General features: G+C 38.7%; 1 protein-coding gene across 8 annotated transcripts in view; it reads left to right on the top strand.

Annotated features, from left to right (window-relative positions):
* Positions 1–23,714, top strand: part of dlgap2a (discs, large (Drosophila) homolog-associated protein 2a) — a 238,503-nt gene that overhangs the window by 188,960 nt on the left and 25,829 nt on the right. For 7 of the 8 annotated variants that reach the window (XM_067455481.1, XM_067455480.1, XM_067455485.1 and 4 more), the window contains 5 exons: positions 8,242–8,435; positions 15,245–15,313; positions 16,150–16,309; positions 17,102–17,321; positions 19,679–21,571. In XM_067455481.1, the coding sequence (XP_067311582.1) occupies positions 8,242–8,435; positions 15,245–15,313; positions 16,150–16,309; positions 17,102–17,321; positions 19,679–21,571 (2,536 nt within the window). The remainder of the gene's footprint in view (positions 1–8,241; positions 8,436–15,244; positions 15,314–16,149; positions 16,310–17,101; positions 17,322–19,678; positions 21,572–23,714) is intronic. The other variant, XM_067455487.1, reaches the window with a different exon arrangement.

The following is a 23,714-nucleotide window of genomic DNA, read 5'->3' as shown; positions in this document are numbered from 1 at the left end:
TCAAGACTTAATTAACCTAAAGACTTCTATGGATTAAGTGTGTGTGTGTGTGTGTGTGTGTGTGTGTGTGTGTGTGTGTGTGTGTGTGTGTGTGTGTGTGTGTGTGTGTGTGTGTGTGTGTGTGGGTGTGGGTGTGTGGGTGGGTGTGTGTGTGTGTACAAGGGTGCGTGTGACATTTACTAATTTTCATTGACTCCTGGATAAGAATCATTCTTCTTGCAGAATGCTAAAGACCACAAGGCCATTGAAATGTGCCCCCTGTGTCCTGGGCGAGACACTGGCTGATAAACAAAAGGTTTTGGTAAAAGGACACAGAGTTAATAAATCTGTTTTAATTTAAATGTCATATGTTGTGGCTTAATTGATTAAAATACTTAATGAAATGTTGCATTGACCTTTTTTTTTTTAGTTCTTATGTTAAAATTACTAAAATAATATTTATTAATTACATCAGAGGCCCAGACGGAAGACAAGAATTTGTTTAATAAAGTCGTTATTTCGTTTTCTTTTTCGTGGATATTATTAGCTATTCACCAATAATAATCACCTCAATTTAGCTATTAACCATAGTGAAGGAAAGATCCATGTCCAGGAGAACTTTATTAAAATAATACCAATTACAACTAAAGTAAACCAAAATAAACAGATGTAGCAGAACTGAGAACCTCAGTGAAACATCCAACAAAGGACAACACTGCAGGGGCCTATATAATTAAGCCAGTTTAGGTGGTTAACCAGGTTTCATTTTAGTTTGCGCCAACCCGGCATTGCGCCAAGCACAATGATAGTAGTTTGGCTTTTAGCAGTGTTCATCACCATAGTAACGTACGCTCCACTGCTAACCTGCTCTGAGGTAGGCTATGTTCCAGATAAGAGATAGAGGTTTCAAAAGACGTCATTAAAAGCCCATCTCACAGTGTTTCTACAATAATTTTATGAAGCGACGAGAATAGTTTTCATGTGCAAAAAAAGAAAACGAAATAATGACTTTATTAAACAAATTCTTGTCTTCCGTCTGAGCCTCTGATGTGAACTCACGAAGGACCACGACACATGCACAAACTCTAATCTCAGATGCTGAGCACTACATCCTAGATGGATTTGATCAATTTTGCCAACTAATTTTTTTTAAACATTTCTACCTCTAATGCCACATATATATATGCTCCAAGACTGAAGCAATCTTAGTCCGCTCTCCACTTCCAGTCCGGAATTCTGTTATCACTAGCATTGCTTTCTCTGATCAGGAAATTCCACTTTCTACATCAGTCACCAACCTGGGGGTCAGAATGGAATTTTATTCAGAATGGAATTGCAACTCACTTTTGAAGCTCACATCAAACATCTGTGTAAGACCTCCATCCATTGCCAAACTTGGTCCCATACTTACACTTGTAGATGCGGAGAAGCTTGTCCACGCCCTTTGTCTCCTCCAGGCTGGACTACTGCAATGCGCTCCTTATCGGCATCCCTGACAAAAATCTCCAGAAGCTGCAGTGTAGGGATCCTCATGAGGGTGCGCAAATACAACTATATCCCCCCCATTCTCAAATCAATCCACTGGCTTCCTGTCTCGCTCCAGATCGAGTACAAGATCTCCTTCCTTTCCCACCAGTGCATCCATGGTGACGCACCCACTCATCTCAAGGAACTTCTCACCACACAAACATCCACACGTAACCTCCGCTCTGTTTCTCTGTATCTTCTTAAAACTCCCACAATCACCGTACTACTATGGGAGATCGGGCCTTCTGCTCTGCAGCACCCAGTCTGTGGAATGCTCTCCCTGACCACTTGCGGACCCCACAGACTGTAGATGCTTTTAAGTGTGGTCTTAAAACCCACCTTTTTAGCAGAGCTTTTGATTGATTTGATTTTTTTTAATTATTTTTATATATTTTTTTGCATCATAAATGTCTTTACCTCATACTTTTGATGTATTTAATGTGTCCTTGGTGAAATGAATATTGCTTTAAATCTTACCCCAAACTTTTAAACAGTAGTGTAAAAAGAAAATGTTTTTTTTTTAATTTTCATGAATATTCCAAGATGATCTTAAAGGGTTAGTTCACCCAAAAATGAAACTGATGTCATTAATGACTCACCCTAATGTCGCTCCACACCCGTAAGACCTCCGTTCATCTTCAGAACACAGTTTAAGATATTTTATATTTAGTAGATAAATTTAAAAATAACAAAAACTACGACTTTATTCAGCATTCTCTTCTCTTCCTTGTTTGTGTTTAAACCTCAAATAAAGATTCAAACTTTTATGAATCAGTGAATCGATTAATGATTCGGATCACCAAAGTCACGTGATTTCAGCAGTTTGGCATGCGATCCGAATCATTGATCGATTCGCTGATTCACAACCGTTTGAATCTTTATTTGAGGTTTGAAAATAATCTTTATTTGAGGTTTGAAAATTAGTAAATGTCACAGCACAAGGGTGCGTGTGACATTTACTAATTTTCATTGACTCCTGGATAAGAATCATTCTTCTTGCAGAATGCTAAAGACCACAAGGCCATTGAAATGTGCCCCCTGTGTCCTGGGCGAGACACCGGCTGATAAACAAAAGGTTTTGGTAAAAGAACACAGAGTTTTTAATTTAAATGTCATACCGTGGCTTAATTGCTTAAAATACTTAATGAAATGTTGCAGTGAGCTTTTTCATAGTTCTTATGTTAAATGAATTGTTAAAAAAAATACTATTTTATTACTAAAATAGTATTTATTAATGTAATTTACTTGCCCTCATGCCATTCCAAACTTCTTTGACTCTCTTTCATAGAAAGGAAAAATGAGTTTTGCTTGTCGATCGCGCTATTCACCAATAATAATCACCTCAATTTAGCTATTAACCAGGAAGAGAAGTCAATGCTGAATAAAGGCGTAGTTTTTGTTATTTTTGGACCAAAATGTATTTCCGATGTTTCAATAGATTCTAATGAACTAACTGATGTCACATATGGACTACTTTGATGATGTTTTTATTCCCTTTCTGGGAATGGACAGTATAGCGTGTATACACTTGGATAAGCTCTCGGACTAAATATAAAATATCTTAAACTGTGTACTGAAGATCAACGGAGGTCTTACGGGTGTGGGACGACATTAGGGTGAGTCATTAATGTCATCAATTTCATTTTTGGGGTGAACTAACCCTTTAAGTGAATAACAAATACAATTTAATGCACACCTATTAAATGACTTCAGACATGGAATGTCATATGGACTTAACCACACTTTTATGGTTATTTTAGGTTCCTTTTGCAGCTTTAAATCTCCAGTCTCAATTCAATGTAATTACATGGAAAAGAGCGACCAGCACAGTTCTTCAATATCCTCCTTTCATTTTCCACTGAAGAGTTTTGAACAACAGGAGTAAAAAAATATTCCTGTTAGAGCACCGTAGAGTTCTTCTGTCACTATGTTATAATGAATTCATCTCTTTGCCTATAAAAACGTGGAGATGTGTTACTCTGAGAGGATGTTTTTAGAGTACTAATGTAAAGTAGTGTTCTGAAGGTTATGAGAATGAGGACGGTTGCTAGGTGACGAAATTGTTCTCCGCTAGTGTGAAAGAACAACACGTCATAAATGTGTCAGTGCCTTGTTTCGTCATGTGATCCATCACTCACTTATCAGATCTCAATGAGACATTGTTCATTCACAAGAAGAGAGCCATTAAGTACACAAGATCATGCCAACAATGGTAATATTACTCAGTCACTGTCCACATGTAAAGATAGTCTGTGAAAAGTAGTTTCTGTGAAGATGCTCTTGGGAAAAGTGCCAAGAAGTAAATGTCAGCCAGTATAGGTGATGGATAACAGTCATGATAATGTCACCATGTCAGCGGTGTTGGCAATGAATTGTGTTGGCAATGAATTGTGTTAGAGTCTGTTTTAATAAGTATCCGGCTGTTTACTGCTTACACTGTTCTTATTTCTTTAGTCTTGTTGACTGCTTCATAAACAGGCAGATCTACTTTTTAAGGTGCTCCCTTTTCACTTAAAGCTTTCTTTTTCTCTCAACCTTTCTCTCAAACATCTTTCCATGAAAAGAAGGAGCCAAATACAGAAAAAATCTCACTTTCACTTTATTGTCACACAAAAACCGTGCAACCCACTGAGCTCCGAACCAACTCTGGACAATGGGCAAAGAAAAATTCAAACAGGCTAGGGTTGAAATTCAGATCAGTCCATCAGAATATGTAATATCCAATTGTGAGGCGAGAGTCGAGGTCAGACAAGCAGAGAGATCAAACAAAGGGCCGACAGTATCAGAGAAATCCAAGCACACAGTTTAGATCAGGCTGATAATCATCAGAATGGCAAGGCAGTCTAAGCATTCAGGAGAAGTACTGAGAGAGAATCCAGACTCCAAAACAGAACCAGGTCAGATGGTCAAATCCAGGAGAGCGATCTAGAGAATTAAAATTGCGATCTCAAATTAAAAAAAATTACATGAAAAAGGAAACACAAAACACACTGGCAGAGAATAGAGGGAAACAACAATGATCAGACATGACATTATGACCTAATATTGTGTTGGTTCCCCTTTTGCTGCCAAAACAGCCCTGACCCGTCGAGGCATGAACTCCACTAGACAGACCCCTTAAGGTTTGCTGTGGTTTCTGGCACCAAGATGTTAGCAGCAGATCTTTTTAGTCCTGTAAGTTGCAAGGTGGGGCCTCCATGTTCAGCACATCCCACAGATGCTCGGCTGAATTTAGATCTGAGGAATTTGGAGGTCAAGTCAACAACTAAAACTCGCTGTGCTCCTCAATTCATTCCTGAACCATTTTTGCTTTGTGGCAGGGCGCATTATCCTGCTGAAGGAGTTCACAGCCACCAGGGCATACTGTTTCGATGAAAGTATGTACATGGTCTAACTGCAACAATGCTTAGGTGGGTGGTGTGTGTCAAAGTAACATTCACAAGAATGGCAGGACCAAAGGTTTCCCAACAGAACATTGCCCAAAGTATCACAAATGCCTCCACCAGCTTGCCTTCTTCCCATAGTGCATGCTGGTGCCATGTGTTCCCCAGGTAAGCAACACACACCCACCCAGCCATCCAGATGCAGATGTAAAAGAAAATGTGATTCATTAGACCTGGCCACCTTCTTCCATTGCTCCGTGGTCCAGTTCTGATGCTCACAGGCGGTGGACAGGGGTCAGCATGGGTCCCCTAACTGGTCTGCAGCTATATATGCTGCCCCATACGCAACAAATTGTGATGCACTATGTATTCTGATACCTCTCTATCAGAACCAGCATTAACTTCTTTAACAATTTGAGCTACAGCAGCTTGTCTGTTTGATCGGACCGCACGGGCCAGCCCTCGCTCCCCATGTGCATCATTGAGCTATGAACCTGTTGCTGATTCACCTCTGTTCCTTCCTTGGACTACTTTTGATAGATACTGAGCACTAAAGACCATGAACACCCCACAAGAGCTGCGTTGACCCAGTCGTCTAGCCGTCACAGATTGGCCCTTTGTCAAACTCACTCAAATCCTTACGCTTGCCCATTTTTCCTGCTTCTAACACATCAACTTTGAGGACAAAAGGTTCACTTGCTGCCTAATATACTCAAGGAAGAGGGTCGAAAATAGTGTCTGAAACTCTTGAAAAGATTTTTTCTCAACAAACAATCAGTGAACAGAGGTATATTTAAAAAAAAATGTTAATCGTCAATCTTAGAGGTGACATTAAGTAAAATTCCAAACAAAAATATGTAACCTAATATATGTTATTTAAAGGGTTACTTCAGCGATTAGCATATGGCTTTGTATCAGTAGAAACCCTGGAGTATATTCAAATGATCGTGCTCCCCCCTCTTATATCCCTCTGAGACAGATGTATGCATTTTATTTCTGGAAAAATTCCTCTCGTGACGCAAATTGACGATATTTGCTTCATCTTTGGAATGTTTGCCCAGAGGCTAAAGACTACAGCCAGCAGAGGGAGCCATTTTCGCATGTTTTCAACCCGCACATGGGGAATGGGAGGTCACACTTACAGCACAGCTCAGCTACAGGCATTAATTTAAACGGATGCTGAGCAATGTAAGTGTTTTAACTTCTCAAATTAATTTCTATGAAAGTTAAGCTTCCAAAGGCATGAAGTGAAAACGCGTTGTGAATGTATGCCGCGAATGTGGTCGCGATTACCTCAGCTCTCATCACGAGAGCTCATCAGCTCATTTATGACGTTAAATGTAATCTGACTCCTAATCTCAGTTAGTGCTGTGAGACTCACGCAGCAACTCAATCGTTATATTGAACAGACACGTTCAGTATTTTAATTGTACTTTCTGAGCTCAGTCACTGTAATCCAGTAGCAGTGGCTTTGGGAATGGCCTCACAGGGCAGCGAAGCATTCTGGGAATTGTAGTCTTTCATCCCCATGAGACAAAAAACAAACATTTTCTGTCTTTTCTCAGTCTAGAAAGCACCAAATTCAAAAATAATTTCACATTTGTACTACATTAATGACCCAGTTTAAATACAGATTAATCTTCCCAGCGCTGAAGTACCCCTTTAAGCTATTAACATTAAAAAGAATAAAATAAATATTGAAATAATATTTACATTGCAAAGATGAAAGAAGTTACTAGCTTTTACCAATTGAATTTAATAGCTTGAGATATTATAACAAAATAAATATTTGTTTGATTTATTTTTTATAACTTTATAACTAAAGTCCCCCTGTTGTCAATAACTTTATCCCTAATAACTTTTTCCTTAGAAGTCATCTTTGATCACCAGAATTACATATTTTTAAAGTATTTTTCCTGTGAAAAAAAAAATTGTGCCTTAAAATAGCTTGATTTTGGGTGAACAAACATCCTGTTTTCCCAGAACATAGACATTTTGGTTATAGATAGTACTTTGTAATATAACAATTTTCTATCCATACAGAGGGTGATACTTTAAATGTATTGAAATGAATAAGGCATCTTTGAACTTTAAACTTGAAGTATCATTTGAGTATCTCATTGCCGGGCCAAGTGTCCTGGTGAATGTAACTCTTACGCAGATCAATGAGTATGAAAATGATCCCCACCTCCACTCACTCACACCAGCTCAGAGATGCATGCGGTCATCTTTTCCTCAAGTTACTGTAGTAAACACTGCACAGTGGTATCACTCTTTACAACGTCGGACACATAACAGTAATTAATATGATTATCCTTTTGCTTAACTAAGTTATCAAGCAGCTAATAGTTAATAACAGCAAAACCATGTTCCTGTTTGCCATCTCTAAAAATCAGCATCCTGAGAAATGCTTTGAACATCATAGAACATCAGTGGAGAAAGGCATATAATAATCTTATCATCATAATATATGCCATAAACATAATTCACCTGTTATTTTGCTAAAAGTATAAAACATTTTTTATATCAACAGAAAAATATACTGGGATAACCTTCTCTTGATACTCCCCTGCTTCGCAGCATATTGATGATGATATGATAAAGCCTGCCCACACGTTGGCGTGATTGGTCACAAGGTAGTTTGGCGTAAGAAACACCCGCGATTTCAAGCAACGTTTGGTTTACTGGGGTTTTAAGTAAAAAATACTCAGCAAAAGTTGAAATAGCACATGGTTTGTCTGAAAGCATAATACAAACACCACATAGACCTACAAACAACATTAAAAACTTGAATTTCACCACATGGGGTCTCTACATAATGGAGTTGAATGATTGAACTTGACAAATGCAGTCAACACTTCAGTTTGTGTAAAAGTCAAGAACAAGAAAGATTGTTTTCTTGTCTGGGTATGTTAACAGTTTATTTAACTTATAAAAGTTTTTACAGCAAAAACATGACATTTGAAATTGTGTGTCAATTTTTTAAAAAGGATAATAGGAAAACAGATTTTATTGTCATGGAAACTGCTGCCTTTTGGTTTGCAAACAAGCAAAGCTTTGTTACATTCAGATTGCTGGACACGTCAGATTTGCTAACAACTCTCTTATCCTTCTGTCCAACATACAATATTATATATATATATATATATATATATATATATATATATATATATATATATATATATATATATATATATATATATATATATATATATATATATATATATATATATATATATATATATATATATATATATATATATATATATATATATACGGGGCAGGTCTGTCTATGCTTTAAAAACGTATATTATATATCCATTATATGAAAACAGTATGTGTATACATACAGGTCCCTCAGGATGAATGGGGAGGGAGAGATGAGGAGATCCCATGCAGAAGAATGCGGAGCAGCAGTTATGTTAAAGCCATGGGCGATCAGGACAGCGGAGACTCTGACGGCAGCCCTAAAAACTCCCCGCAGAAAAGCGTGCGACCAGACGCGCTCGTCAAATCCGTGCTGCAGAGACAACTTTCAGACCAGAGGTAGGAACTTTGATCAACCCATGGATCTCATTAGAAACCCCATCTAATCAGAGATTAGAGTGATTAATGCACTCATAAAGCAGTCATAAAGCAGAAAACAGGCATGCAATCATTAACCGGTTATTTATCCACAATCACAGAGGCCCACATTCAGCGACATGTGAGATCCCTTTTGTTGAGGATGCAAATGAGTTTTTACGAGCCATCATGAAAGATCCGCAGTCACATCACAGATTGAACATTATATACTCCCTCGGTATTAAAACAGGGCAGCCTGGTTTACCACTTTAAACCGCCATTTTGCAATACCGGTACATTTGAGTGAAAAATTGAAGCAATTAAAATGACAAACACACATATAATCAAAGAGATGAGCTGCTGAAAGTGATTCACATTGACACCTGCTCCAACTGAAGCTCTCACAGCGTCTGCGTCTTCATATCAAAAAGCAATCCTGTCTATTATAGAAAGCAAGTGTGAGTCAGACTTCTCCAACTAAGGCAAGAGCCTTCTACAGTCTGCTGGTCATGTCAGGCACTCAATATTGAATACCAAATGCTAAATATACATCATAAATAGGCTAAACTTTTAGTAATATGCAACAAAGAAGTTGCGTTCGTTTTGTTTCACATTTCAAGCACGTCAAAAAGTTAAACTTTTGAATGTTTTCTCCTAGTCTTTGTAAACATTGCAGATATTGTTCCCTTTTCAGCCAGCATTGAATTTTGGGATATTCCTGTTACACTGCACTCGTTCTCTCGCACAATACCACCTGGTGCCTTTGTTCTCCCCCAGACGTGAGGATTATTTTCTGCTCTGTATTACAGGGGCTGTACACCATTATGCAAAGCTCTGAAACATGATGTTATAAATTTGGCAAGACTGCCTCTCTCAAAGTACATCTAATGAAAGAGAGTGTAGCACATCAAATGAGCTCTTCCCCTGAGTAGGTGCATGGAGCAGTGCATTCATTTTGTATTATGAAAAAGTATATTTATACAGTATAAAGATTATAAGGCGGCAGGGAATCCACATAAAGAGGTGACCCATTATATCTACAGTGTATGTTAGCATCACATTCAGGTAACAATTAGCAATGGCTGCTTTTAAAGGGGGGGTGAAATGCTGTTTCATGCATACTGATCTTTTTACACTGTTAAAGACTTGGAATCCCATACTAAACATAGACAAAGTTTCAAAAACTAATGTTGGACGTTTGATGGGAGTATTTCTTTGTCAAAAATACTACTTCCGGTTAGTCATAAGTTTCGGCAAGTTTTTTGAGATCATGCGTCCCCTTTGACGTTAATGGGGGCGGAATTTCCTTGTATGGGCCGTACGGACAATTCTACCGGAAGCGCGTGAGAGAGAGCGAGGGAGAGAGCGAAAGCAACAGGCTATGCCCATCAAAGCGCTGACTCGTAGGCTGCGCTGCACAGGTGATGTGCACAATTAACAATGACATCAAAAAGTGCGTTTTTGGTTGCCAGACCAAGACAGTCCTGCACAGATTCTCCAAAAACCCCGCGGTAAGGCAACAGTGGATGTAATTTGCTTTTCCGGATCAGCAACTGAGTTGCGCGAATGTTTATATCTGTTCACTGCATGTCGGTGCCGACTGTTTCATAAACAAGGCCCAGCTCGACGCCGGCTTTTCCAATCGCCTAATGCTGAAGGATGGAGCACTCCCAACGTTAGAACCGCGGGCGGTGAGTTAGACTGCTTCAAATGTCTGTGTTTTTGCCTATGCTCATCAAGTAGCCCAAACATGATCACGTATAGTTACTATATATATTACTATATATAGAAATTGATCAATGGAGCATGCGATGTGTAGTGCGTGTACATTTGTTTAGCTGGCCACTATATGTGTAACTTTATGTTTGTGTATTGTAAAAGCACTCCAAACAACAATACACAAAGAGTGGGGAAATATGTTGAACTAAATAAGCACGCTTCTTCATTCAAATGTGCTACTATTCCGTGTTGTCTACACAAACCACGCATAAACACGCACACACACACGTGCACAACTGCACTTCCCACATGTACACCTTCAAAGACAAAAATACGACGATATAATTCAAGTATAAATATGTAAATAACACAAGCCGCTAAGCATATTATATAGTTAGTGTATATCGTACCACATAGAGACGTCCTGCTCTAGTCGTTTTTGCTGCTGCTCCTGTTCAACTGCAGCCTCTGGGTCTGATTCCGGATCATAGATGTATGGCTGTATCTGATTAAAAACCATATTTTTAGTTTGAATAAAGTTTTTTTCCCGCTGTTAGGGATGACAGCATTACGACGCACTCAACACGGCGGCGCACACGTCACTATTTAGCTCCGCTCACACGACACGCCCCCACCCGCTCGGCTTTTTTCGGAAAGACTCGGAACAGCGCATCTTTCTTATATAATTATTAAAAAAATAAAGACTTTTCGGAGATATGCAGGATGCAATGCTACTCTATAGGTACTCAAGATTGACATGACACTGACTGAAACTGAGTGTTTCACCCCCCCTTTAAGAATTTCACAGCCCCTTTAAGAAAAGTAGACTTCATTTATTTTCCAGAGAGCTTTTTTGTGTTTTTTGTTGTTGTTGCAATCTCAAAAAAAGAAGCGGGACATCAATTAATATCTTTATAGGTTAGATCCAAGTATAAAAAGTACTCAAATCTGTCTTAAGTACATGACTATGATTTGTGTTGAAATGTAATCTTTACTAAGAAGAATATGTCTATCTATTAAACTATCTTCATGCACTACAGAAAGCCAATGACTTTTAAGAGCAGTAGGAACTACTTTTAAAACACAAAATTAATAATTTCCTCTTACATTTGTGTCCTGTTACATGGCTCTGTGTGACTGTGCGGATGAATATGGCTATCCATAAAACAATCACTGCTAGGCTTAAAGAATATAACCAGTTTAGATGGAAAGGATTTCAATCTGACTGAAGACATTACTGTAGCTTTACCCATAATAGAAATGGTACTTCCTTGAAAATAAATTGCAGCAGAGCATTACTACAACCCATAATGAAATAACCCTTCACAAATAATAATGTTTTACAATGAACTCTTGTTAGAGAGCTACATATGGAAATGTATCTGTTCAATAAAATACCTTACTTATTACTTTGCAGAGTAATAAAAACGGCATCTCTGTGTCATTTTTACACCATTTCAAATCCCTCAGTTCTTGTCATCTCCGTGAAGCCAAGCCGATGTTGATTCTCATTTTATTACAAGCATTGTCACATAGTCTTTTTGTCAGCAGAATCTCTTCATTCTTTTAAAACAGGTGGTTCGAAATTTAGCATACTCAATGTCAACCTTTCCCGTCTGTTGTGACAACCTACGTCTACCTAAGCAGACAGGCACGTACACAAAGGGACGTTTGTACGCAATTTCCTGCAAAAAAAATAAATAAAAAACATTGGACAGGTCTAAAATGTAAGAGGCTTACCATATAAATCAATATAAGAAAAAAGAAAAAGAAAAAAAGTGTAAGTAAAAAAAACTCCTTTTGGAACAAGAATATTGACTAATTTAAATTGTGTTAAGTTTGAACAAAACAAAAAAGTAAGATAGTGTACCTTAAATTAATAGCTATGGAAACAGCATTTTTATTTTTCTATTATATGTATTATTTCAATTATTATGCTATTTTGCACTTTCAGTATGTCATTTTCAGAGTTAGCATGTATTGCTCACTCTTTTGGATATTGAACATGGTCCACGTCCAGCAGTCACTCACAAGATGATTCTGCACAAATAAACTAAATATTGGGGCGTGTTCTGGCACTTTTTGTCTGTCCAAACCAAGCTATTGAATCTAGAGGAAGTGAATCACCCACTGTTGCTTTCTGTTATGAAAATCAGACTTGAGAAGACAAGCTTAAGATTCAAACAGACCATCTGATCAGCTCCAAACAACATGTGCAGGATGATGTTCTAGGCCAGCAATCTGCCTAAATATGCTCTTGTTGATCTTCCATCTTGTGTGATGCATGTTTAAGCATTTTTGATTGCCCTTACCGATTGTAGTTTACTGATATGAACTTTGCAGGTAGCGTATAGTGGTAGGAAGGCAACAAGGCACGTCTAAATCCAATGATCATTTTACTAGTATCCTGTCTACTGAGACAACTTTATCTAATAGATTTTTGAAACCCGCATAGATGAAGCATTGCATAATATCCCACAATCCTGTGCATTCCATGACAGTTGAGCTAAAAATAAATGTGGCTTCTGAGAATTGTGGTTGGTGTTCAGTTTGTGTATTAATGTAACTTTTGATGTCATTTCTTGTGAGATATTACTGGTGTAATAATTAAATTGGGGGCAGTTGTAACCTAATGGTTTGCGAGTCGGACTTGTAACCCGAAGGTTGTGGGTTTGAGTCTCAGTACTGGCAGGAAATTACTCACAACTGAGGTGCCCTTGAGCAAGGTACCTAACACCCAATCGTTCCCTAGGTGCCGCAGAAAAAAAAAAGGCTGCCCACTGCTCCAGGTGTGTGTTCACAGACCCTTGTTAATGGCATACTTAATGTGCACTTTCGGTCTTGTGGACTTACAATGGCAGTTTTCTGTCCGTTAAATCCATAGGATGTCCCATTCGTCATTTAATCTTAAAGACGGTTTCTCATGAGCTTCCTTTTATGGCTTTTTTAATATTAAATCATGTTAAATAAAACCAAAGCTCTCTCTATTTTGTTGTAGATCATTAAAATGTGACGCTTTCGGATACAGCAGATGTCTCAAATGTTTCAAAACCTTGCACCTAAAGACGTTAATAGCTTTATTCAACAAGAACATTGCTCAGAAATGACAGTAAAGACATTTGCATTCTTACATGAAAATTGTTTGTAATAAATTATGTTATCTGAACTTTCTATTCATCAAAAAAACATCCTGAATAATTTTTTTTTTTAACATTGATAATAATTTTTAAAAAATTTCTTGCACAGTAATTAAGCACATTAGAATGGCTTCTGAAGGATCACGTGACAAGAAAATCCAGCTTTAAAAACTGGTTAATTTACATTGTAAAACATTTTCATAAACTATTACTTTTTTACGCAATTTCTGATCAAATAAGAGACACTTATTTCAAAATAAAACAGATGACAAACCATATATATATATATATATATATATATATATATATATATATATATATATATATATATATATATATATATATATATATATATACCAAATATTTTACCCAAAATTGTTTCTGTTGTGTTTTTAATTACAGCAAACACAAAATAGAAGCATGCACATCACTGGCAGATTGCTCAAAGTGCTCGGCCAGAAGTAAAACTAAAAGCAGAAGTAAATAATGTAGCTCCTAAAGTACATTTCTATATTTTTGGTGCTGTGTATTTATAATTGCTAATTAATTTGGTTTTATTCAATTTTAAAATGTATGAAATGTAGCAATATCATTTGCTTGTCCTTTTAGAACAACGTTGCAGTCTTACAGTAAAATGCAGCAATACATTCTGATGGAACAGTGTAGACTTGGCAGGGCAGGGGGTGTCATGACGCAGTGACAACATATCAAAGCATGGTAAGCTTTTAGAGTGCATGCAAGCTGATCACTCAAGACAGCATCATTTATCTCTGCGTGGCCCAGGCCCGCTGATAGAAATCCTCAGAGAATATGGGAAGACTGTATGCTGACGACACACAGCCAGCAGCAACTCAACAAAATGATGAGATACACTAACCTTCTGAGGGGCTCATCGCTAATCAGTGTTATTTAAGATCATCAGTTCAGTACAGCACTGTACAGTGCAGTGGTGTGGACCACCCACACATTTGAATGGCACCATGATTTGAATGGAGCCACTCATAACTGTTTTAGAGTCCTTTGCAATCTTTCTGTATATTTGTAATATGCTTAGATTTTTTAACAACCTGCTGGGAACATTGAGAACGGCTCATTTAATTACCCCCTTTGTGTTCATTGTGTTGGCAAATTAATGCATTGTAAAGCCCCACATTTTCCTTCACTATTTAAAAAAGATTAAAAATAGTTTAATACATGATACAACTCTAATGAAGCTCCCTGCAGCGATGAGCTTTCATATGCTGAACATCTGCCCTCTGCAGTTTAGCTGTGGAGGTTCAGAATGTGTTGTAGTTACAGCATGAGGCAGAGCCTTAGAAATCTCCCCCGCAGCAGCAGAGACGGACGCATACCGTGCAAACCGAGGGAGACACATTGATTGTATTGATTTTTAGAGCTCAAGAATCACCAACAGCGGCATCAAATCTGTCCCTGCGTCCTGAAGAGTCTCTTCACGCTCTGTAACTTCATCAGCAAACACTCATGTTTTCTTACTAACATCTCAGATTAGAATGAGCCTTGGTTTTGTCTGTTGGCTCTCCAGCAACTAAACAATAGCTGAATAGTAATCATTTGAGCTGTGCTTGTGTGGTCTATCTCTTACTTGCCCAGCAGAATCCCACAGCAGAAATGTCACCACGATCTACACTGAGCGTCCAGGAATGTGTTTGTGTGCAAATTTCTGCAGATCTCAGGAGATTGGAGTTGAGAGAGAGTGGGAGAAAGTGTGATTATATTCCTAGAGGGGAATAGCTGCAGTGTGAATTGTGCGGGAAAGATTATTCAACTAATCCCAAACTCCAACAGACACAATAAGAGTTTGAAACTGTTTTATTAACTTTTACTTTCACCATTTAGATTTTCTCCAAAAACCTTCTTTTCGGTGTGTCATTAAATCCTTCTTTCAACTCTAAAAAGTCTAACCTCTGTTCACAGCTCGTACCGTTTGGACAAGTCAAGCCGGGACATGGTCAAATACCTCACCAATATCACAGCTGATTTAAGGTGAATATGAGCAGACACACACACACATAGCTGTTCAAAACTAAAGGTAGTGTAGACTTTGATGTATGCTTAGAAAATAAAAATCATCTTATGATCTTCTCATAAATGTCTAGTCACTTCCCATGTCATGTTTATTGGGTTCTATAGAGTCCTAGCTCTTTAAAGTTATTTTTTAATGAATTGCTTTTGTGAAATATCATTACTCTGTTTCCTAGCCTCTCTTTCTCTTTTGAGGAGTCATGTGGCGTTCTGTTTTTTTCCCCCCTAAGTAGTATTGAGTGGGCACAGTGTAGCATTAAGTGGCCTTTAATTTGCATTGTGCTTAATTTTACAGCATTGATTGGATGCTTCATCACAGCCAATCAAAATTCTTAGGTTTTGCGTTGAATCAGAAAGAGAGGATGGCTGTAAAGGATATAGATAATGTAAAAGTTGTTACATGATCCTTTATATATAGTTATCCTTAGTTGTTATAAAGGTAGGTAGGTAGGTAGGTTCTATAGATAGATAGATAGATAGATAGATAGATAGATAGATAGATAGATAGATAGATAGATAGATAGATAGATAGATAGATAGATAGATAGATAGATAGATAGATAGATAGATAGATAGATAGATAGATAGATAGATAGATAGATAGATAGATAGATAGATAGATAGATAGATAGATAGATAGATAGATAGATAGATAGATAGATGGGAGTGACGTATACATGAACAGCTCTTACTAGCTTGCCTCCGTTACACAGATTAGATACTGTATATTATTCACTTTCTTTTTATTACTTTCTCTTCCTTGCATTGTCATCTTCACTGCATGTCTCACTGCATAGTCAAAGCTACCATCTTCAGACCTCTAGGGAAATCCATCCCAGCATCACACTGGAACCATCTCCCAACTACAACTCGCCGAAGTTCCGCTCTAGAAACCAGAGCTATATGAGAGCGGTCAGCACCCTGAGCCAGGCCAGCTGCGTCAGCCAGGTCAGCCAGGTGAGAGTCACATCTGCTCGGCTTCACAAAGCTCAAGATAATTTAGGGTTTTTCACACTCGTCAACAGTGCAGAATAACACAACAAAGGATTCAGGCCCCACTATATATAGCCTACATTATAGTGTTATTGTGTTTGTCTGTTTCTAAATAGCCGGATTTATCAGCCTCCAATATCTAAAATCTCTCTCTTAAAGTGAAGTAATGTGGGTTGTATTGATTTGTCTTGAGGTCTTACAACATGGTTTTATTTCTCCAGACCCCCATTTCTCACGCACGCTAGCTCTAGCTTTCTAAGCGTCATCAGTAGCTTGCTGTGGTCATTAGAGGATAATTCCCTTTCAATGGAACTCGATGGCAATCTTGGATTTTAGAGATGGCTAAATGGGAATCTGATGGGTATTAAGAATCCTATCAGACAAGTTCAGCTTGACTAGACATATCGCTTTATCACGAAGATGCTCATCTCAGATTTTTCAAGTTGATCTAAGCTGGTATTGCTCAGGAATGGGAAAGATTTAAAAAAAAAAGCATTTCATTTCCTCCGACTTCTGCAGGAAGACTTGATGTTTGATCTGCAGAGATTCTGCCGTGACAATATCACAATTTTTTTATCTTACAGTCCTGTGTAGATAAGATTAGACTGAACACTGGGACCGAGGGAGAAATATAGGCCTAACAGTAAATAAAGCCATGAAAATGGAAGAAAGCAGCCAGATGAGAAAAAAAAATAAGAGAGGATGGTTAGAAGAAACATGCTGAGATATATTGACTCGATTTTTCTGTTTCTGCAGGTGAGCGAGACCGAGGTTAATGGACAGTTTGAGTCGGTGTGTGAATCCGTATTCAGCGAGGTGGAGTCTCAGGCCATGGATGCTTTGGACCTGCCGGGCTGCTTCAGGACACGCAGCCACAGTTACCTGCGAGCCATCCAGGCTGGATTCTCACAGGACGACGACTGCGTCCCCTCCATGACATCATCAACTGTCACCTCCACCATCAGGTCCACCACAGGTAAGTGGGCTTTCCTTGTGAATAACCATGCACTCCTGTGTCAAGTCTCGGCTTGTGTTTGTCTCAAAGCAGGAGTTGTGACAGTATTCCAGATAACTGACTTATTGTATTCAGTGACTTAGGTTTGCCTTTATCAAGCCAAAATAGTACAAAAGCTATTTACAATTCGACTTGCATGTCCTATTAAAGTTAATTGCCAACTGGTGAGTAATTACATTTTACATAGTCTGATTCTTAAAAGCTTTAAGGCATACCTGATTCTGTTTTTTATGAATACAGTTTCTGGTAATACAATTGTAACCTTCAATACAATGAATGAGTAATTTCATTAAGAAAATGTCAGTTTAAAAACAAGAGCGCTTAGCTCAGTGATTACATAATTTCATGAATTTACAATTTGCATGACTTTAAGAGCGTAAATGCTGAACCATGTGAAAGCATCGAAGAGTATGGCGTTTCAAAGTTAGATACAGAAAAGCTGATCAAATTATTATTTATAAATGAATGCATCGTTTTACATGTAGCATGGCATGCATGCATGGGAACTGCTTACTGCGGAGTGATTGTTTTGTGTACAGCTTCATAACCCTGAGGTAAGTGCTGGTGTGCCTCAGAGCATAAGAATATGAACCCTATTGAATTCAATCCCCAAATATTGTGGCAAAAAATAAAATGGTGAAAAGTGAAACATCCATTTTTTTTTCTTCTTCTTTTTTTTTCTTTTTTTTTTTTTTGCAATATTGTGTCCAAATTAAGATATGACCTTTTTTATTCCTCCACTGTGTGTTTTGTCTCTCAAGATTTTCAATTTGGACCTCTACCTTGTCCTATTTTCTGCCTCAGTTGACTCTTGGCTAACAGACAGGGAGGGGGTGAAAAGCAATGATGGAGACAAGAGGTGGTGTGTATTGCGATCCCAAAATGTTTCTCAGTCGGATGATTGTCACTCTGTGGGCTTTCTGTTTCTCACTCTCACACATCTCCTAGCCTCTCTCTCTCTCTCTCTCTCTCTCTCTCTCTCTCTCTCTCTCTCTCTCTCTCTCTCTCTCTCTCTCTCTCTCTCTCTCTCTCTCTCTCTCTCTCTCTTTTCTTCACTTTCACTTTCTCTTCCGGCTGTGGAAGCTGGTTTTAAACGCATCAGTTTTGAGTTCTCTCTCCCACAGGGTCCGCAACTGAAGCCGTGCTTGAGCGTTTGAGTTTTCAGACGGTTTAAGGGTCAGGAGTGAAACAAGCCGCCTAAGTAAATATAGTTAAGAGCATCAAAGTCCAACCCTGGACATGTATGAACTACGGCCAAACATTTAGACAGAGAATATACTGTATATGTTCTGGCGTTTTTTTGTTTTGTTTGTTTTTTTGCACTGCCTTCTCACTGAAATATGCTTGCAGTATAATGAGCAATATTGGCTTTCTCACAAAAGGAGTCTCTTTAAAACACTTGATTTTCGAGCTTATTTTGACTAAATCCTTTAGAGTAAGTCTCATATATATTTTTCAACAGTGACTGGGCAATAAATATTTTAAAGAATACAATCACTAATCACAAAAAATGCATGTTAAACTAGTAAGCACATTTTTTTTTGTTTGAATTTGGCTGTTTGTGTGTCGAGGTACCGGTTGAAGACAATGATTCCCCCAGTAAAGACCTGGTCAGTGGACCTCTCATGTTCAATAGGGTTCATACCTGCTATGCTGAGACACACACACACAAAAAAGAGACTAAAAGCTTTTGCTCGCAATTGCCTCCTTTCAAGGCACAAAGCACAGACCTGCTCTGTCAGAGGGCCCTGATAATGCTCTATGAGATGCCGTTGTTATTATCCCCTGCAGGTGTCCTCAGGCTTCAGTTCTCTGTTTTGTGCTTTGAGAGATGAATATGCAAATAAAGGATGGAGTGAGAAGGCAGAGTAATAACAGAGAAAAAAAGCTGCGAGTCAAAATGGGATCTGTTTGCTAGCGAGATCACAACAACTCACAATAACTAGCTCCCGTCACCTAAAATACAGGGAGTTGAGATTGCGTTTAATGCATACTGAGCAAAACTCAAAACAATTGGTACAATTTTACAAAGCCCTTATATTTAAATTGTGTACATACTGCTCTGAATCTTTTTCTTATAAATACTTAATTCCCATATCCCTGCAACGCACTGTTACTATTTTTACATGACCTGTGTAATAACATCTTTCACAAAAAAGAAAAAGAAAAAAGATTTGACCCTGATCTGGCCTGAAACTGATTTTCGCTCGCACATGTTTGGTTGAACTCTAAATGGAGCCTGCAAACAGCACAAATCCCCAGCTGGCCTCACCACTGGGCACATTATATACACTGGCATTTTTATATTTTTCTTCCAGAGGGAAATGATGTGCTGGAGGGCACTGGTTTGCTTAATGAGGACAATTTACTCAGCGAGGGGCCAGACTTAACCTCCATGGCCTGTGGGGATACAGGCCTCCACGGAAGAGGAGATGAATCCAGCAGCCTTTATGGTAATAGCTCACCCACCACGACTCCCTCGTTACCCCCACTGAAAATGAGTGCGCCCGTCAGGCCGCGACCTGTTCAGTCAAGTGTCCAGGAGACGGCAGATCTAGCCCTGGCCATCAGCCAGCAGTGGAGGGAGGATGTGTCCGCCATGCGTAAGGAGTTAGCCGAGCTCAGAAAGGATCTGTGCACAGAGCTCAGAGCCTTTAACAGGAACTTTTCCACCTTTACGCAGCATTACAGCACCTGGTCACCAAGCTGGGTAAGGGAAACCCAGACAGCTGCTCCTCAAGTGTCTGTCAGCACCCAAGCAGGAAGCAAGACACTGGTGAGACAGAACACGGCAGACGCAGCGGTTAACTGCCCCTCACCAGTTGATCCCAGTGTTTTATCTATGTCTCCCTCAGAAACTGCAGATAAAAATGTCCTGCAGGTCTCTGCCTCTTCGCCATTTTTTCAAACTGACCCCAACTCTGAATTAGCAGACATTGACGATCCTACTTTTGCTAATCTTACCCCTCCAGATCCTATTGATGTGGCGTCACTTTGTTGGCCTGATCTAGATTCGGACTCCATGACTCCCCCAGATCCACCTGAACTAGTGCCAGAGGTAGAACCGTATTTCTTTACAAAGTCATTGACTCCTGAGCATGTGGAATCCGTTGTTTTAGATTTCACAAATGTAGAACTAGTGAACCTAGCTAGTTTGCAGTGGCCTAAACTGGATCCAGATGATACTGGCTCTCCACCCCAAGAATCTCTTGATCTGCCCTCTCAAGAATCTCCGGAACAACCTGGTCCATACACACCAGATATTGGTAGCATGTCTACGCAGGAACAGTCAGTTCTAGAATCCATGCAACCATTGTTGTTGAGTCATACAGATGAAGAACCTATGGACTTCACATCTCTAGAACTGGACTCTGTTGTACTGAGTCCAATGACCCCAGATTCTATGAATCTTCATGACTTAAAATGGCCAAGTTTAGAATCTATTGAGCTCAGTGTTTCTGGCTCTCAAAGCCCAGGTCCTGTAGATCTGGCCCTGCCAAACCCTCCAACCCCAGAAACTGTCTTTGAATATTCCTGTGAATCTACAGAACAAGAACCACCCCTTCCAGAATTACTAGACACAATTTATCTTCAACCTGCCACTCCAGAGCTTGAATCCCGAACTGAGTCTGACATATCAAACCCAGCAAGTCCTGAACCTCATTTTCCTACTTGTCAAAAGCCAGCTTCACATGAACTAGACACTCAGGCTCTTGTTTTGTGGTCTAAAAAAGAAACATTCTTGGTTTTTGCAGAAGAAGGTGGTGCAATGAACGTCCCAGAATCCTACTCTGAAGAGGAAGATGGCCAATATGTAGATTCTCCTGACCCGATGATAAATTTCCCAATCCAGCCAGACACTGTGGACTCAGCTCCTCTGGAGTTTGAGACTCTCTATTCTGCTGTTCTGTGCTCAGTTGAGTCAGATACATTTGATCCTGAAGACACTAGCATGGATGAACCAACATCACAGGATCTGAATCCTCCGGGACTAGCTACCATAGACCCAGCAACTGTGCACCCCTTCAATTTATCCCTGTTGGAGCTCCAGTCAGCTTTAGATGTATCTAAGAGCGAAACAAGTGATAATGGGTCACCAAAGGGAACAGCAGCCATAAGCAGCCCTTCTCATTCACCATCCGGTAGGGATTTCCTGTGGATTCGATGGCAGCGGAAAGCACGTGGACGGCAGCCAATGTCACGGAGTGCCAGTATGGAAATTTTCCACAAGAAATACTCAAACAATTCAGAGATGTCTTATATGTCACTGTCACTCTGAGCTCTCCGAAAAGTGCATGAAGCTACACGGGGTGTGCAATAGATAATCATATATAATATTAACAGACAGAATGTAAGACTGTTAGGTTATGTAGCAAGATGTTTACAGGTTTGTATCTCCCCAATGTGTGTGTGTGTGATTATATAAGAGAGAATGAGAAGTAGAGAGTGTTAAAAGGGAAAAAATAGAAGGGATAAGACATTGTTACAATTTAGGCATGGATGAGGTTACGAGAGAGGTTGTAGCTAAAAGCAGTCTGATGACAGAAATGGCACTGCTTTGGTGTACTTCAGACATTCAGCACCTATTTAGACTGCAAAACTTCACTCCTCTCCAGGGACACTCTCTGGCTTTACAGAGACTTAAATGTATTTTAGTAAATACTGTGAATGTTTTTTGGCAGATAACGAAGGCTTCCAGTCAAGACACTCTTTCCAATGAACTTTAGAAACTACATAGTAAACTGTAAAATATATCTCTGTACGAACTGGTCCCGGTTAAACCAGAAATGTGTTCCTTGGTCATGCTCTGAGAGGGTGGGAGGGTAAGGATAATCCTTTTTTCAGATGGAACAAAACAGAGTATGAAGTGGATGTCTGCCAAAGACTTCTTGAAACAACTGCATATCGCTTGGATACATTTTATGGATTTTGATAATCTTTTTTTCCCTCTGAATGTAATGTATTGGTAGTTTCTCTGGTATGAATGATGGAATCCTTTGTTTTATTTTACTCAATGTCTTCAGAGCCAAAGTCTCACTGTAAAAGTGGAGGACAGATTAGTACTGTGAAAATTTCAAAGATACAACGTCTATGTTATGAAACTCTGTGAAGTGACTGCTTTTTCATTTTCTTTTCCCTTTTTTTTTGTTGTTGCTCAAATCTTATAGCTACAGATCTGGTGGAAAATAGGACATGTTGAATGTGATATTTTTGGGTATACTTTCTGGGTATATTCATATGTGGAAATATATCAGATATTAATATTACATGCATATTTCTTAAGGTGACAAATGTAAGGAATTTGGTTACTGAGGTTTGAAGCTCTGTTAATCTTCTGGAGTTACATGAACATTCATTGAGCATGTTGGTCATTTTAAAGTTGATTTAAATATGGGATGTAGATCTACAGACCTCAAAAATGCATATGAATTAGGGATGAATGCCTGTGGTATAAACATGCACTTTGAGGTGACTGGCCACTACTTGTACAGTTAGCTGTAACATTTAAACAAAATGACTAATGCACACTTCTTACAAATTGAAACTAATCTTGCAAATCCACACCTATTACTATAAATGAGATAGAATATACTGTGAGTCCTTAATTTCCACATATATTATATTCCCCAGTGATTCCCTGTATTATTTTAAATGTACAGCCTATTGTATTCAGTGATCTTTCTTGCAAATATTAATAACATTACACACGCAGCTCTCATTAACCGCTATAAGACCTCCCCATCTTTAAAATGAGATGCCAGTTTACTTGTGCTGATATGCTGACCGAAGTTATTGATGTCAAATCAGCAGTCTGTATGTATATTAATGAACATTATATACTGTACATGTATGCGAGGGAATATCAGGGTACTACAGAAAATACTCTGGCTATCTCTAACAGTTAAGATTTGGTTTGTATCGACAAATGCAATGCAATGACCTTGTATCTGACAATCAGAGGAAATTTTGAAACCGGATACAGTGATTAATTATTAGCATTCTAGTTATTAGCAACAGTTTGCATTGAATTAGTATGACAGACTCATACTAAAAGTGAAGTGAACTGAAGTAGTTTCTGAAGTAGTTAATGTACTTGTGATTGCAGTTTTACATTGTAGTGAATGTATTTTCAATCAAGTGGTTGTAGCTAATGCATCTAATTATGTTTTAGATTTATTTTGCCTGTTTATTTATTTATTTTAAAACCTGGACTTTCAGGGCTCTCTGCTTTTTTGTTAGTCAGCCAGCCAACTGACAGACATTTACAGAGTTTTGAGACCAGTGCAAATATTGGATGGTTTTAAAAGCTTATAAAGACTTTAAATATGTTCCCTACAAATTAAACCTGGCAAC

Source organism: Pseudorasbora parva, chromosome 10 (genome assembly GCF_024679245.1).
Source record: "Pseudorasbora parva isolate DD20220531a chromosome 10, ASM2467924v1, whole genome shotgun sequence".
Lineage (NCBI taxonomy): Eukaryota > Metazoa > Chordata > Actinopteri > Cypriniformes > Gobionidae > Pseudorasbora > Pseudorasbora parva.
This window is presented reverse-complemented; position numbering and strand designations above follow the sequence as displayed.